The following is a 14,702-nucleotide window of genomic DNA, read 5'->3' as shown; positions in this document are numbered from 1 at the left end:
TTATAACAGCTACAATTCTCTAATAAAACAGGAAACAGCCCAATGGGCTGGGTTGCCACCTAATCAAGATGCTAAGCATATGCAATCTGAATCTCCTTCTGGAAGATCAGGCTAGCAAAGGCCTAAGGCTCCTCAATATAGGGCCAACTCTCAAGCCCGAACTGGAAATCTGGACATGTTCTTTTAATTTAAAATAGTTTCATGGTAGCAATATTATAGTTCAAGTTAAGAAGTCATTTCCTTCTTCACCACTATATAGTCATTAATAATATTCTAAACTAAAAAAACAAAAAACCCTTTGAGCTGAAATTCATTGTACTTGCTCTCAATAAAAAGGTGAACATTTTATTGAAACTGAACAAAATATATTCAGTTCGTTTAGTGTGCCCAAGGAAATACTACATTTGAGCTTTAAAAACTGTTCAATTTTTTTTTTTTGCTTAATCAAAGAAAAACTGATTTTTAAATTTTCAAATATGGCATGAGGCCAGCGCTAAATACCCCATTAATTTTGCTAAATTTTAAATGTTTTCTTAAGAAACAGAAAAGCTGTAAATGAAAAAGATAAGCTTACTGTACAATAAATAAAGTTGCTTTTAAGGTACCCACCTAAATCATATTCAGGTTCAGGATGCTCTCTGAATCCAGAAAACCATTTGCTCACTCTTTCCTTAGCTCTGATTTTCCTGCAGAAGGACAGCATCAGTCCTCCTGGAATTTCTTCTGGGCCCCTGAGGTTCTACAACAGTGGTGCTCAAGAGCTGTACACAAGTTATGCATGGGGCATACCACTGGCAGCAGAGAGGAGTAGCAGCACTGGCCGCTCCACTGCTACTCAAGTTTGGTCCCACCAGTCCTCCAGTGTGACAGAGGAGCTGCGGGGCCAAACCAGAGCAGTGTTGTGCGCCCCCCATGCATGGAGGCCACAACACTCAGTTTTGGCCCCACATCCCCTTTGTCACAACAGAGGAGCTACAGGGCCAAATCTAAGTGGGCACACTGGGCAATGGGGTCGCCAACACCGCCCCTCCTCACCACCAGCTCCCTCACGGTGGCCTGCCCAGACTTGCCCCACTTCCAGCAGCCCATGGCCCTCTGAGAGATAGGAAGTGATACTGCATTTGGGCAGGTCGAGCTGGAAGGCGGGGGTTGAGCATTTGGTAACAAGGTGCAGGTTCAGCAGCTACAGCAGGGATCGCTCCACAGGGATTAATGGTGTGTACAATAGGAAACATTTGTTTTGGGGCACTCCATTCTACGAATTCAAATTTTGTATGCTTTGGGATTTTGGTTCACCCTGCTCAGACTGATGCCTACTGCGAAAGCACTGTGTACTCCATAGAGCACAAACCAAAAGCTCAGGAGACAGGCTGCCAAACTTGCAAGGTTCATTCTTGTTATAAAACATATGGGAGGTCCTAACTCTCTCTTTCCTCCTCCCTCAGCCCGACCCACTATGATAATCCTACTTCCCCACTGACCCCAGGCTAACTCTTCCTAGAAAACCCTCTAATCTTTCTTGTAATTCACAAACTCATTACCCTGGCTGCCAAATCTCCCTTACCTACCCTCAGCCCAGTGACAATCACTCTCATATCACTCTCTCCCAGCTACCCAGCTTTCATGATAAAAAAAAAAGAGGAAGGGGATTATTAGAAACTATTAGTTTTAGGAATGTTTAGTGTCTGAAGGATCCAGCCCTATGTTTGCTTATCATCCCATCACAAGGGTCAATTTGTGTCCTATAATATTTTAATGTTAAATAAATATATAATATAATATAATATAATATAATATAATATAATATAATATAATATAATATAATATAATATAAAAACAGGAATAATTTTAGCATAACCTTTCTCAAGGGACAAAGAAAGGAATTCCAGGTGGGCACAGTTTGAACCGGCTTGTGCATCAGCAGATCAACCAAAAGAAAGGTGTTTTGAACAAAGGCCTTTAAAAGAAATCCTTCTTTTACAAGAAAAGACCTTCTAAAAATCTTTAAAAAGAGGCTGTTTGTGTATAAATTCAGCAGTAAGCCAAGCAAGTACAGTACATTCTGAAATTCACCATTGTGCCACTGGCCAATCTTTTCATTGGAATCTAAATTACTGTGTCATAATCACTGCTTTCCAAACAAGGCAAAAGGATACAAAGAAAAAAGACCTGCGGATGTCATCCAGGTGGAGTTGCCGAAACTGAGTTATATCAGTAGAGTAGGAGAAGTTGAGAACAGCAAGCTGTGAAGATAGCAAGAAGAAATCAATACACGATGTCAGGTGGTTCACTTTGATACTAAGAATATATTTTAGTGGATTCTATGAGGAATTAACTCACTTCCCCATCAACAAACAGATCCATTTGTGATAAAGCTTGTAAACTTTTCCTATACTTTAATGAGTCTGCCACAAAGATATTGTATAAGTAGAGTGATCATTGATCAAATGAACCCAGCAGAGCTTCTGATGCTGTCTTCGTTAAGGAGCAACTCCCCTACCTTTGGTTTACTATTTTGATCCCTTTTCTTTTCCCCTGTCCCAAGTGATGGTGTTTTTTTAAAAATACATTTTCACTGCCCACAAAAACAGGTAGATAAAGATCTCCTACTATAAAGACTGCAATTATCCTCAAGGTGAGGTATGGTGTGAATGAGGAGACTGGAAAGATTCTTCAGCTTCTCTACTCTGCTCTCAACATGACACCTCTTGACCCCGGGGAGAAATTGTCTTCAGAGTTTAAGACAGCAGTGAACTTCTTTTCATTGGAAAAAGAAAAATCCCATGTGGTGGATCTGAAATACAGACCACATATTGCTTAAAAATAGTCTCACATCAGCAGAGACCTGAGTGGATTCCTAAATGCAGGACTTTTTGGCAGACATTAAAATGGGGCTCTAGAGGTGTAGTGAAGTACAGCTGTTGTTGTTTGTTTTTGTTTGAAGACTAGAAAAATAAAGTGAAAGATTTCTTCTCACTGAAAGGAAGACAAAGGTCACAAAATGTAAAGGAAAAATGATAACGCTACCGAATCACAGTCTCAAGCTTACATATATTCTTTTCATTCATAGTCGATTCATATGGTCTCATAAGCAGACCCCGAACCATGCATCTTTCACACTGTGCTTGGATTTCTACTATTTAAGATTTAAGGAAACAGGCCCATGTGATACATATAAGCCTCACCTTGTTAAATTATGTAAACAAATGACAATATTCACCATTTGCATTTCTAATGCTCTGCCTTGTATCAATAAATGTTGTATCTGAAGTTTTAAAATTGCATCCCTGCAGGTAAAAAAAAATACAGTAACTGCCAGATCAGCGCTTGTGAATGCTTCTGCCTCAATTTTACCCCCTGACTTTTCTCCCTGACTAAGGCATTATTAATCTCTGAAATCTGCTATCCCAGTTTGTAGCTCAACATGGTATCAATATGCCACTGGGTTGACTAAATATAAACTACAAAAACAGTGAATGCTCAGAACTGTAGCTTCCCCTCTACATAACTTTGGAAAATTGCAAAGTATCCTTGCCATTGATTCTCTATAACTATCATCTATGACGATGGATTCCTGGGAAATAGGGAGGGCATGCTATTATACCTCCAGAATGGCTGGAGATCTCTGTAATAGGCATTTTGGTTCCAACCAATTCAAGGGCACAACGGCAGCTTAGACTAAGAGTGGAATCGTGATGTAATCATGGGTTCAGAGCATCACTGACATAATACATCTCAAAGGCAAGGAAATGATATTGATACATAGTGTAAACCCCTTCTGAAGGAAAATCCAAGAATTTGCTAGCATAAATTCAGTTAGCAGCACCCTGTCTGCCTGATCAGAAATAAAAGATCACACTGATAAGACAGACAGGCAGGCGAAATTAAGTGACTCTACAGATACTTCTTTTGGGTAATTTCAGAGATCAAATGACTATTTCTTTTCAGCCTCCATCACCAATACTCCTGTGCTAGTCATTTTATTTATTTAGAATTTCCCATCTTTAAAACAGACAGTAACATTATACATATCCTAGGAAGGACTTTCACTCCTTATTTTGAATTAGCATTTAACTCAATGGTCCCATCTCTAACCTACAGAATATACTGCTTCAGTCATATTGATTTCCTGTGGTCTTCGAAATAGCTCTAATATGGAATATATCAAATAAAATATTTTATAAATCTCTTACATTTTCTTATGAGATAGGCACCTGATATAGGCTTTCCATACTCAAAGAATATGTACGTGAGCTTTGCTACAAACTATTCAACATAAACTGCTAAAGATATTTTAAAAATCTAGTGTGCCTAGAAGAAAAACCATGATGAAACTGAACTACAGCCATCACTGGGCAATCACTTCATACTTTTCTAGTGGAGCAGTTTTTTGATGATGAATCAAGAGTAACTATCTTGAAATGCTACCTTTGTTTTAAGTGAATCGCCATAGTGCTGTAGTACTTCTTTTTCCATGTATATCCAAGCAAACATCAACCCAGACAATACCAGTGGAAAGAGAGCTTCATATCTGAATAAAATGATTAACATAATATTAAATATATACATATAAGCATAAGCATAACGTATTCAATTATACAAATAATGCATGTACTTTGAGATTGACTCCCTGTTAATCTGAACTATATCATGTCAGAGACCTATAAAATACTTTAATTTTGTCTGAGGGGAACATGCGGTGGGAATTTAAAGGTGCTGGGGTCGACTGGCTGGAGATCAATTGACGTGCAGTAAGATGGGAGGAAGACGTTTGCTTTGCTTTGGACAGTTTGTGTTTTGCAACTTCTATTTTATTATGTTTTTAAATGTATGTCAGGGCTTCAGATGGGCACCTTTTGGTATGGGCTTTCTTTAGAAAGAAATTGAAACAACATAAATAGAAAAACATTTCTCTTCTTTTTAAAGGTTTGGATGGTATTTCTGTTGTTCGCTAAGGCTTTAGAATGCTCAAACTGTATTAAAAGCTACCCTCCACTACCTAGTCACTCTGATCCTTTATGGATGCAAGTGAGTTTTTGAGCTCCCTGAATTGTTGAGATTCCATCTAGGGGTACAAGGACTATTTCTAACTTTAATCCAGAATTGTTTAGAGTACGTACCACAACTTTCTCTACACAAGAGAAGGTTTAACCACCGTCCTTTTTATAAGGAGGCGTGACATTACACAAACATTGTTTTTTGCTCCTTTGTTTTGTAGTTGTAGGATTTAGGGCTGTCTACAAACAAACTTGCAACAAAATAACAAAAGATGTAAATTAAAACCAATTTAGTTATTTTGGTCCAACTTTGTACGTATACACATCCTACAACCCACTACCTGAGGGGTGTTGGAAATATAAAGTGCATGTAATCTAAGAGAATTATCAGACATTTTATATAGTTCATTCAAAAGGTAAAATGTGGATTTTACTAGGGAACAAACTTTCCATCTTTATAAGAACATTCACAGATTTAGTAACTTTTTCACATTCAACACTTAAATGTTTTATTAGAACAAGATGCACCAAGCTGTAATTAAAAAGGAAGTACCCCGTGCTGAGGAGCAAGTAGGGTGACATCAAAGAGAGAAGTATGCTAAGCAGTCGCTGGAAGAAAAACGTGGGACTCAGTAATGGCACAAACAAGGATGAGGCTGTAACAAACAGAGAACCATATGTCATTAACACAAGAATAAGAGATGTATTATCCTATTTACACTACAAAGACAAAACATCACACCTTTCAAATATTATGCATGGAGGTTCAAGCCAGATCATATTTGCCCTGGTTTGTTTTCTGGAGTTACTTTTGCTAAATAATTTAAGTAATTTATCATTTAAATTATTTAGTTTTTCTTAACATTTACTAAAATAACTCTGTATTCGCTATCATATTAATTGTTGAAAAATATTGTCAAATTTTGAAAATGCTATTGAAAACATTTTATGTATGAAATAATATCAATTTATCAATTTTCAGTGTTGAATGAGCAAAGAATGGAATATTTAAAGAAGCTACTGGTGGCAGATGGGAAACTGTAATGAACAAGCCTCTCCCTTTTGGGACCTGGGTTAATACCAAAATTATTTCACTAGTGAATCAAGTGACTTTCTTCAACCAAGTGTCGAGTCCACTTTCAGCTTTGCATCATCACTTGTGGGATTCTACATGTAAGACAGGCTCTGAACAGGAAGAAAGAGCAGGGGCACTGCAGGTCAGGACTGCAGTAAGGAAGCGAGCCTGGCACCTGCCCTCATTTTGCCCATCTCACGCGATTACTCCCATTCATGGTTTTACAATGTTAGGAGAGATTCCTTTCCCTACCATGGATGGCACTGAATGATTGCTTGGCAGACTATGGTTTTTATCACATCTCTGAAGCATCAAATCAAGTATTATCATTGATGGTGTGACAATGAGAGTCCAGACACTCCCAAGGGGAGAACTGAAAAATTTAAACCCCAGAATAAGTAGTTACACCAACTGACTGAATACTGTGTTATTGAACTATAAAACTATACCAACTATAACTGTGTAATTAATTTTTAAAAAAGGCATATAGAGCTGTGCAAAACTTTCATAAAATAAAAATTACTTATAACTCAAGATTTTCCACATTTCATTGTGACTTAAACATGAGCCATTTTTGTCGAACATTTTATTGTTTCATATTTCCCAGAGAAAATTTAACCAATTTTAAAAATAAAAACCGGCCTAGATTTTGAGCAAGGATTACTTTTGAACTACATAAATTTAAAGTACGGTGTTGCCAAAATTAGTTGTCAAACAAAATTTAAAAAATTGCAAAATTACATGAAAAAAGTTAGTGCAAAGATCATAGGAAAAAAATCTCTTCTCCTTTTCCTTAAAGTTATCTGTAAACTGGATCTGGATAGAAAGTCTCCTTACCTAGTATTGTCCAACTAATGATTTGATTAATTACAGGCAGTCCCTTCTTATGATGAAGACTGCTGTGGGTACTGTTCACAACATATGTTGAAAGTGCTATGTTCAGCATCTAAAAGGAAAAAAAAATTCAGACTAATAAAAACAGACAGTTAATCTGCTAAACTAAATTAAGACTATGTAAACTGTTGTTTCACACTTGCATAACTGCCTCGCCCAAATCAAACCGAATCATTATAAGAAAAAGGGAGGAGGAAGCGTATGAGAGCAAGATAGATTTAAATATGAAATATTAAAATAAAGATTTATAACAACAGAGGTACCTTTTGTGTTCTTATCTTTATAGATCCGAGAAGTACTTACAGTGGATCATCAAGCAAGAGTATTTAGCACATTGTTTTATATTCAGTTCTAACGAGTCCTTAACGTTTGTCCTTACCTCTGCCCTATAAATCTTGGCCTTTCATTCTAATTACAAGAAAAATGGCTCTACTTGCATTCAAAGTCTACCAAGCCATCAGTTTCCCCTGTTGACATTTAGTTTTACTTGGGTTTATATAAAAAGCTATAAAAGTGGGTGGAGGAGTCCTGCCATGCTGAAGGTGGGATTCATTTTTAATCTACTCACCCCCCCCCCAGCACCACCAGCAAAAATCAGGATGGGAAATGCAAAGAGAGAAGGAACTACTAGGTTACAAGAGGTTAATTTCTTGAACTGTCTATTCTTTAAAGACTGGTGTCCTTTGATTTGCTGTCAGATAGCTATAAAATAACACAAGAAAACTCCTCTATGACCTAACTAAAGATGGAGCGAGACAACAATGAATCAAAGAAATCATTCCAACTAGAATTTCATTCTTTATTATATAGTAGCAATATTGTGGTAATGCTAAAAGGCAAAATCAGGTTCAGCAACAAAGTGCTAGGAATTTTACAAACAATCTGAGATTTAAATGATACTAAGACAAGTGAAAGAGAGATAGGGTGACCAGACAGCAAGTGTGAAAAATCGGGACGGGGTGGAATGTAAAAGGAGCCTATATAAGAAAAAGACCCAAAAATCGGGATTGCCGTATAAAATTGGGACCTCTGGTCACCCTAAAGAGAGATGCTAATTATTAGGCCACAGTATTGCTTATTGTTCCTTGTCGTATGTAGTCTTTGAATATCTGCCATTCACAAGCCATACACAGTGACATCTAGTGGTAATTGCAAAAATTACATGCTTCATAATAGGGAACTTTTATGGCCTGATTTTCATAAGTGCAGAACATCTGCAGGACCTATTTACTTTCATCATTTTAAAATCAGGCCATAAGAGTATACAAGAGATATTTCTGCAAACATCTATACTGGCTAGTAATAAGTGGTAGACCTCAAAAGGCTCAGAAGATCATCTCAGTCAAGCATCCATATGTTGGAAAACATTTGCAGGATTTAGAGCAGCTTGATAACCCCCCTTCCCTTTAATATTCTTCTTGGAAAATAATTTGATGCCCTAGGGATCTGACTGCCTTTCAGCTATGCCCTACTCACTGGTGAAATCAAATCATACCCACTAAAGGATAATCCTCAGAGAGTACACTTCACACCTCTGTAGTGACCTGAGCAAGTAAGTAAACCTGCCAAAATGGTGTCAAAGTGGCATCAAAGCTTCTGGGAATACCTAATTCTGGAGACATAAAAAAGTTCAGGCTCGTTGCAGCTTTCATTAAAAAAAAAAAAAAGTTTCTAGCACTTGTGAAGACAACTTTGAAAACGTAGACCCAGAGCTAGAGTTGAAAAGCTTGTCCTTGATTTTTCTTAAAGCTCATAGGTTATTCATGATCCCAGCCCCTACAGCTGCTCAGGGCTGGCCTTTGGGGTCTGTAAAAACACAGCGACAGATCTCAGCTTCTGAGAGGACACCAGACCAATTCAGGGGTAAAGAAGTTAGTAACCGAGCTACTACTATTGGTGCCCCCTCCCAGTCAGCAACTGAGACAGTTTGTCTGCTAAGCAACCAACATGATCTATAGCCACAAGGAAAGAGAATGGTGCAAAAAAGAGCGTAGAGTAAGCCTAAGACTGGTAGCCAAGAATTCCTGTGTTCTAATGTCAGCATTGACAATGACTTCTATTGTGGCCTTAATCAAATCACAGTCTTCGTTAATTTCCCCATCTTTAAAATGAGATTAATAATTTACCCTTTTCACAGGGAACGTGATACCTTCACATCTACATGAAACTCAGGTCTCTTAGGAGCCATAAGCGAGTCCCATGCTAGTAACAAATGGACAAAACAGCTTTCTGTACTACACTGGTTTCTGTATACAAATCTGCTATGACACCTCTCTGATTAATTTAAACTAATGTGCACTCCAGTTAGAGAATTTTAAGAGATTCAGTAAACACTGTATAGTTGGCAAACAATAAGCATCCCACATTTTTTCCCATTCCTGAAGTCTTATGTTTATTGATTTTTTTAAACACAAAACCGTATTAAAAAAGACAATACTCTAATCTCTATATTGAACAAAGTGCAACTAAAAATTAAATTTATGGTCTAACACCATCAACAGCAAACCTTTATTTGCAGTTTTTATCTTTATAAACTACAGGGGAGTAATTAGTATTTTATAGCTCAAATGAACAGTGAATTGTGTCAAGCCAGAGAATTAGGTCTAAAACTGAAGTCAATCTGGCAATAGGGCTCATGAGTAGAACAAAGGGTCTATCTTTGAGAATTATCCTGCTGCCAGAGGGGAAGGAGTGGGCTGACAGCAAGGATGCTGCTGGAGATAAAATACATGCTGTCACTGTTTTTACCTACCCTGAGACTCCTGCTGCCAGATTGCAGTAAAGCTGATAACAGCTTCCCCCAGTGAACCTATTGACATAGGTGGCACCAAGCCTCCATATGGATCTTTCCTGCTGAAGTAGACAAGTGGGCCACCAAGGCCTGTCTGCCACCCCCACCACTCCAAAGATCCTAGCTGACAAAAGGTCGAGCAGTTCACCAGTGACTCCTTATCCCTCAAAAATCCATGCTGTTTGCAGGCATGGAAGGCTACAAGTGCCTAAGCTCACAGCACCTCAAAAAGTTAAATGGTAAGGGAAGAAATGTGCCACAAGACAAAGCCAGACTGCAGGGTCCTATATCAAAGTGCCAACCTAAACAGAGGAAGGGAAATGGTCACAGTGGCAGCATCTGCAGTAAACACTGGACAAAGAAGATAGGATGTACTAGAACGGGAAACGAGTAGGAAGATATTTGAATCTCCAGTCTTCCACCTTAATAAGAAGATTGATCCCCTAAGATTTCTTCTGTCTGAGCACTCTCTACGCAAATGCCATGATTCATGAAAGTATGCAAGAATCATGAAGTTCCAAAACTCATCCACTAAGGCTAGGTATCCTTCTGACAAAGAAAGAGCAACTAACTGGAAGTAATAAGCCTTGATTCTCTCCAGATATATTACCTCAGCTTTCAAGATGCTAGTCCTGATCCACTTGGGCAAGTCAGTACTATGACATAGTGTAATGATTGGTTCCTATGTAGGAAAGCTTTAAAGGTCCTACAGAAGTATAAATTATGCCCAATCTTTCATTTGGGTTATGGCACACACCGGGAGGGAAGACATCCTCATTCAGATGAAATTCCAAAACAACCTGCAGCCATAAGCTCAAGCAAATAAAAAGATCTGCCATGCCCTTGTGGAGGCATAAAAGAGCATAAAAGAGCATAAAAGAGCAGTTGTCTTAACCAAATGACAGGCAGAAGTAATCACCATAAGAAATTTTAAGTCAGTTGAAATCAAAAGACTCAAAATGGGGTGCACATTAGCTCCTGTTCTTCCAGCAAGACTGCCACCTAAGAGAAAGAGGCAAAGGATGAGTGACAGGATTTAGGGCACCCAGACTAGGAAAACAGGACCAGAAGAGGAGAAGCCGTCATCTCTGACAGATCCACCTGAACAGAAGCAGGAACATGCTCCGAAAAGCAAGAGGCCTGAAGAGGGAAAACCATCATTCTCTGTTGAGGAGAGAAATTCTGACCCCGCTATTTTACTGATCAGCTCTGAAAGATGCTGGCAGAGAGGCTAAGAGAATCGTTAGCACATGATTAAAGCTGTTGATGGCCAAAGGACACAGAATTTTTTCTCAGTTGATACAGGTACCTCAATGAACCAATTAGTAGCTGATAAAGAAATCCGAGATAATTTCTCTAGGTAGCTGTGGCAAACTGAGCCACCCTGCCCCCCAAGTCAAAGATCCTTCTAGAAAAACAAACAAATAAACAAATAAAAAACCAAGCTATGTCTTATTCACTGCGTTGGAGTCCTGAGGAAAGGAGGTCTGGCTTTTTTGCCATGCTATTACCATGGAGTGCACTTCACGGAACACTAGACAAGAAGCTGGAAGCTACTATTCAACTTGTACAGTTTGGAGACGATATAGGAAGAGGTACTTTGGAGCCCAGAGTGACGGAGGTGTGTCTTCAAGATTCTGTGCAAAGGGGTGAACAGGTAAAGCTGTTTCTCATCTTCCAGGAACACTAGCAGTCTTCTGAAATCTTTTTTCCTTCTGAGTGCCTACAGCTTCATAGCAACTAATACATTTTTAACAATGAAGAAAGATTTGTGCAAGGCCTCTGCAATCTGCTTTTCCAAATCCAAATCTGAATTAATCTCTCCTTTCTCACACTCTGAGGAAGAATGAAGGGATGAGAACCATGGAGTTGGTCCCTCCTGCCTTTGGAGAGAGACTGGGGAGATTTTGAAATAAGATCTAATGGAGACTACTGATTAGTTATCAATGAAAGGAAGGAACCATTACTCAAGGGGTGACTTCAGGAGCACCTGAAGGTCTTCACTGAATAACCAGACATAAGTTGCTGATGCAATCAAGTGTTCTGGGAGTGGGTAGAATTTCCTGAATCTCTTATCTGGCTCACAATTGGTCTGGTGTTTTCTTTCCCTTCTAACTCCAAGTCCGCTTCCATGGGACCCTCCACTAATCCAAATGAACTACCCTATAAGGCTGCATTTCCAGTGACTGAGGTATTACAGCACTTGTTTTGAGACATGCCACTGAGAGATCCACTGCCTGCCAAATGACAGTTATGAGAATTTTAAATGTGGAGCTAAAAAAAGTAGCCCTAGAAATTCACACACTTCTTTTCATGGCATTGAGCCAAAGAGGCAAAAAATGTTACCTTTGTATGCATAAGCACCACATATTTTAAAGAGGCATTTTAGGCACCTGATTTTTTGGTGTTTTTTAATCTGTACTGTTCAGTCTTCAAGCTTAACTCCATGATGTACTGAATGCATTGTTTAGGCCAGTAAGAAATTTCAACAACTTAAAATCATTCATAAGGCTTAAAAAAAAACTATTAGAACTTAAGTCGGGGGTGAGGTGGGGGACAAATGTTGTAATAGGTTTAAAAATGAAGACAACAGATGCGCAAAATTTCAAAATCCTTCCTGTAATTTATAATTAACATATATTGTGAAAGAAATACCCACCAATTTCAGAAAGCCATAGATAATTCTCAACTTTGCCATGATAAAAGAAATGGATTTAACTAGCAGAAAAGAACTAGATTACAGATTTATGCTATTCTTCAAGTTCAAGACAGAAATCCAAAAGATAAACCCCTAGGACCATACTGTGTCCTTGGATCAGCGAATGCAGTTTACACAAAGGTCACTGGAAGTTACACATGTGGACTGAGGTTAAGACATTGACCTTGAAGAGGAAGGCATATAAACATATGCAAATGTGTGCATGTGTGTGTGTGTGTGTACGTATCTATACTATGACTGGGCAAGGCCAGATGGCTATGGAAGAGTAGTGGGAGATAGATATATTAGCTCCAGGCTAAACAAATCCCTGGTACCAGGATAAGTGAAATGGCAGCTGCTCCAGGTCAATTAAAACACCTGGGGCCAATTAAGAACTTTCCAGAAGGCAGGGAGAAGGCTAGGTTGATTGGGACACCTGAAGCCAATCAGGGGCTGGCTGAAACTAGTTAAAAGCCTCCCAGTTAGTCAGATGGGTGTGCATGTCAGGAGCTGTGGGAGGAAGTTGCGCAGCTGAAAAGGCTGAGTAGTACACACCATATCAGCCACAAGGAAGGAGGCCCTGAGGTAAAGATGAAGTGGAGCTTGAGGAAGTGAGGGCTGCTGTGGGGGAAGTAGCCCAGGGAATTGTACATGTCATGTTTCTAAAAGGTCAGCTACCATAGCTGGTACTATTAGGGTCCCTGGGCTGGAGCCCGGAGTAAAGGGTGGGCCAGGGTTTCCCCCCCCCACCTTTGCCCCTTTTTAATCACTGAGACTGGGAGACAACAGAGACTGTGCAAGGAAGTCTCCTCACCTCCCTCGCTGGCTTATGATGAAAATGGCTCAGTAGACTGTGACCTTTCTCTCTAGAGAGAGAAGGGTTACATGGAGGGTCACAGTGAGCCTCTGAGGCTAGTGAAATCCACCAGGAAACGCGGGACCCACGGAGGCAAGGACAGAGCTTTGTCACAATACATATGCATCAATACACACATACTGAGAATGAGTATCTGATACTGCAAACATTACCATATTTAAAAGTACTTACTACCATAAATAAAAAAGTAGTCAATTGGATAACTCCTGATAATAAACAGAACCTCTTGATGCAGTTTGCAGAACTGGGTCCTTAGACAGTACATACAAATATACATATAAAAGTTATTTTGCAACATTCAAATGTATTGAAAATTAGCAACTGACCTGAAAAAGGAGTACTGTCAGATCTTTCTTAGGCACATATTTATTTCTGCTTTTACAAAGAGATGCCAGGGAGAAGGAAGAGATCAGAAGAATCACCAAACCTGCTACTGTTCTGTTAAACAAACAAACAATTATTAAAATTTCCCTCTTTATAAAATTCTCATAAGAATGATTTTCCCATAGGATTTTTCTCACAGGAATGAAACTAGTCATGTTACAAAATTACAGCTAGAAACAATCAGAAAGCATCTATAACCCATCTTAGGGAAACCAGAGCTAAGGGGTTAAAATTAATGATGTGACAGATGGTTTTTGAAGGCTTGTCATCCATAAACATTCACTGTGGCCTTCTTTTTTCTCTATCCTAGGTCTTTGTTTTGTTTATCTGTCTTGTTCATCATGTTAATACCCATCATTCTTCGCTTTCTTTGAACTACTTTCTTTGCAAGTCAATGACTTGAATTACAAAGATCTGTGATTTAAAGTTTCAAGGTTTTTTGGGTCACATTAAGAAATTGCATTTAAATGTTAATATAAATTAGTGGTAATACAACAGTCTGATTCTGATAGAAAGAATGTCATCTCATATTCATCATATGAGAATTTCTTTTTTCTTAAAAGATAGTTTCAACTCACTTGAATAGAATAATCTAAGTTTTGTTTTATTTTACTGTTATAAAAATGAATAAAAATTAAGAGAGCCTGAAGACTGAAGTTAACTACATTTATGACTAAATGGAGAAGTTTAACATCCTTGTAAGGGGCAAATACCAAAGAAACCCACCACAGTAGTATTTAACTTCCAAAGGGGAATGATACAAAAATGAGAGGGCTGGTTAAATAGAAATTAAAAGGAACAGTCACAAGAGTGAAATGCCTGCAAGTTGAATGGAAACTTTTAAAAATCATAATAGAGGCTCAAACTATATGTACATCCCAAATGAAGAAAAAACCCGTAAGAGGACCAAAAAACCCCCCACCATGGATAAACAAATACCACCACAGCTAAACAACAGAGTAAAAAGGGCAGTCAGAGACAAAAAA

At 38.6% G+C, this 14,702-nt stretch overlaps 1 protein-coding gene across 9 annotated transcripts in view; it reads right to left on the bottom strand.

The window, feature by feature from the left end:
- The window catches only part of PIGN (phosphatidylinositol glycan anchor biosynthesis class N), a 141,722-nt gene that overhangs the window by 22,029 nt on the left and 104,991 nt on the right, over positions 1-14,702 (bottom strand). For 7 of the 9 annotated variants that reach the window (XM_038391007.2, XM_043508428.1, XM_043508425.1 and 4 more), the window contains 5 exons: positions 13,659-13,770; positions 6,910-7,018; positions 5,551-5,653; positions 4,429-4,531; positions 2,157-2,243 (listed from right to left, as the gene is read on the bottom strand). In XM_038391007.2, coding sequence (XP_038246935.1) covers positions 2,157-2,243; positions 4,429-4,531; positions 5,551-5,653; positions 6,910-7,018; positions 13,659-13,770 — 514 coding nt within the window. Of the gene's footprint in view, positions 1-2,156; positions 2,244-3,185; positions 3,288-4,428; positions 4,532-5,550; positions 5,654-6,909; positions 7,019-13,658; positions 13,771-14,702 lie in introns of those variants that run through there. The other 2 variants (XR_006279062.1, XM_043508429.1) reach the window with 2 other exon arrangements.

This window comes from Dermochelys coriacea, chromosome 2 (assembly GCF_009764565.3).
Source record: "Dermochelys coriacea isolate rDerCor1 chromosome 2, rDerCor1.pri.v4, whole genome shotgun sequence".
Lineage (NCBI taxonomy): Eukaryota > Metazoa > Chordata > Testudines > Dermochelyidae > Dermochelys > Dermochelys coriacea.
Note: the sequence above shows the minus strand (reverse complement) of the source record. Positions and strands in the feature narration are given on the sequence as shown.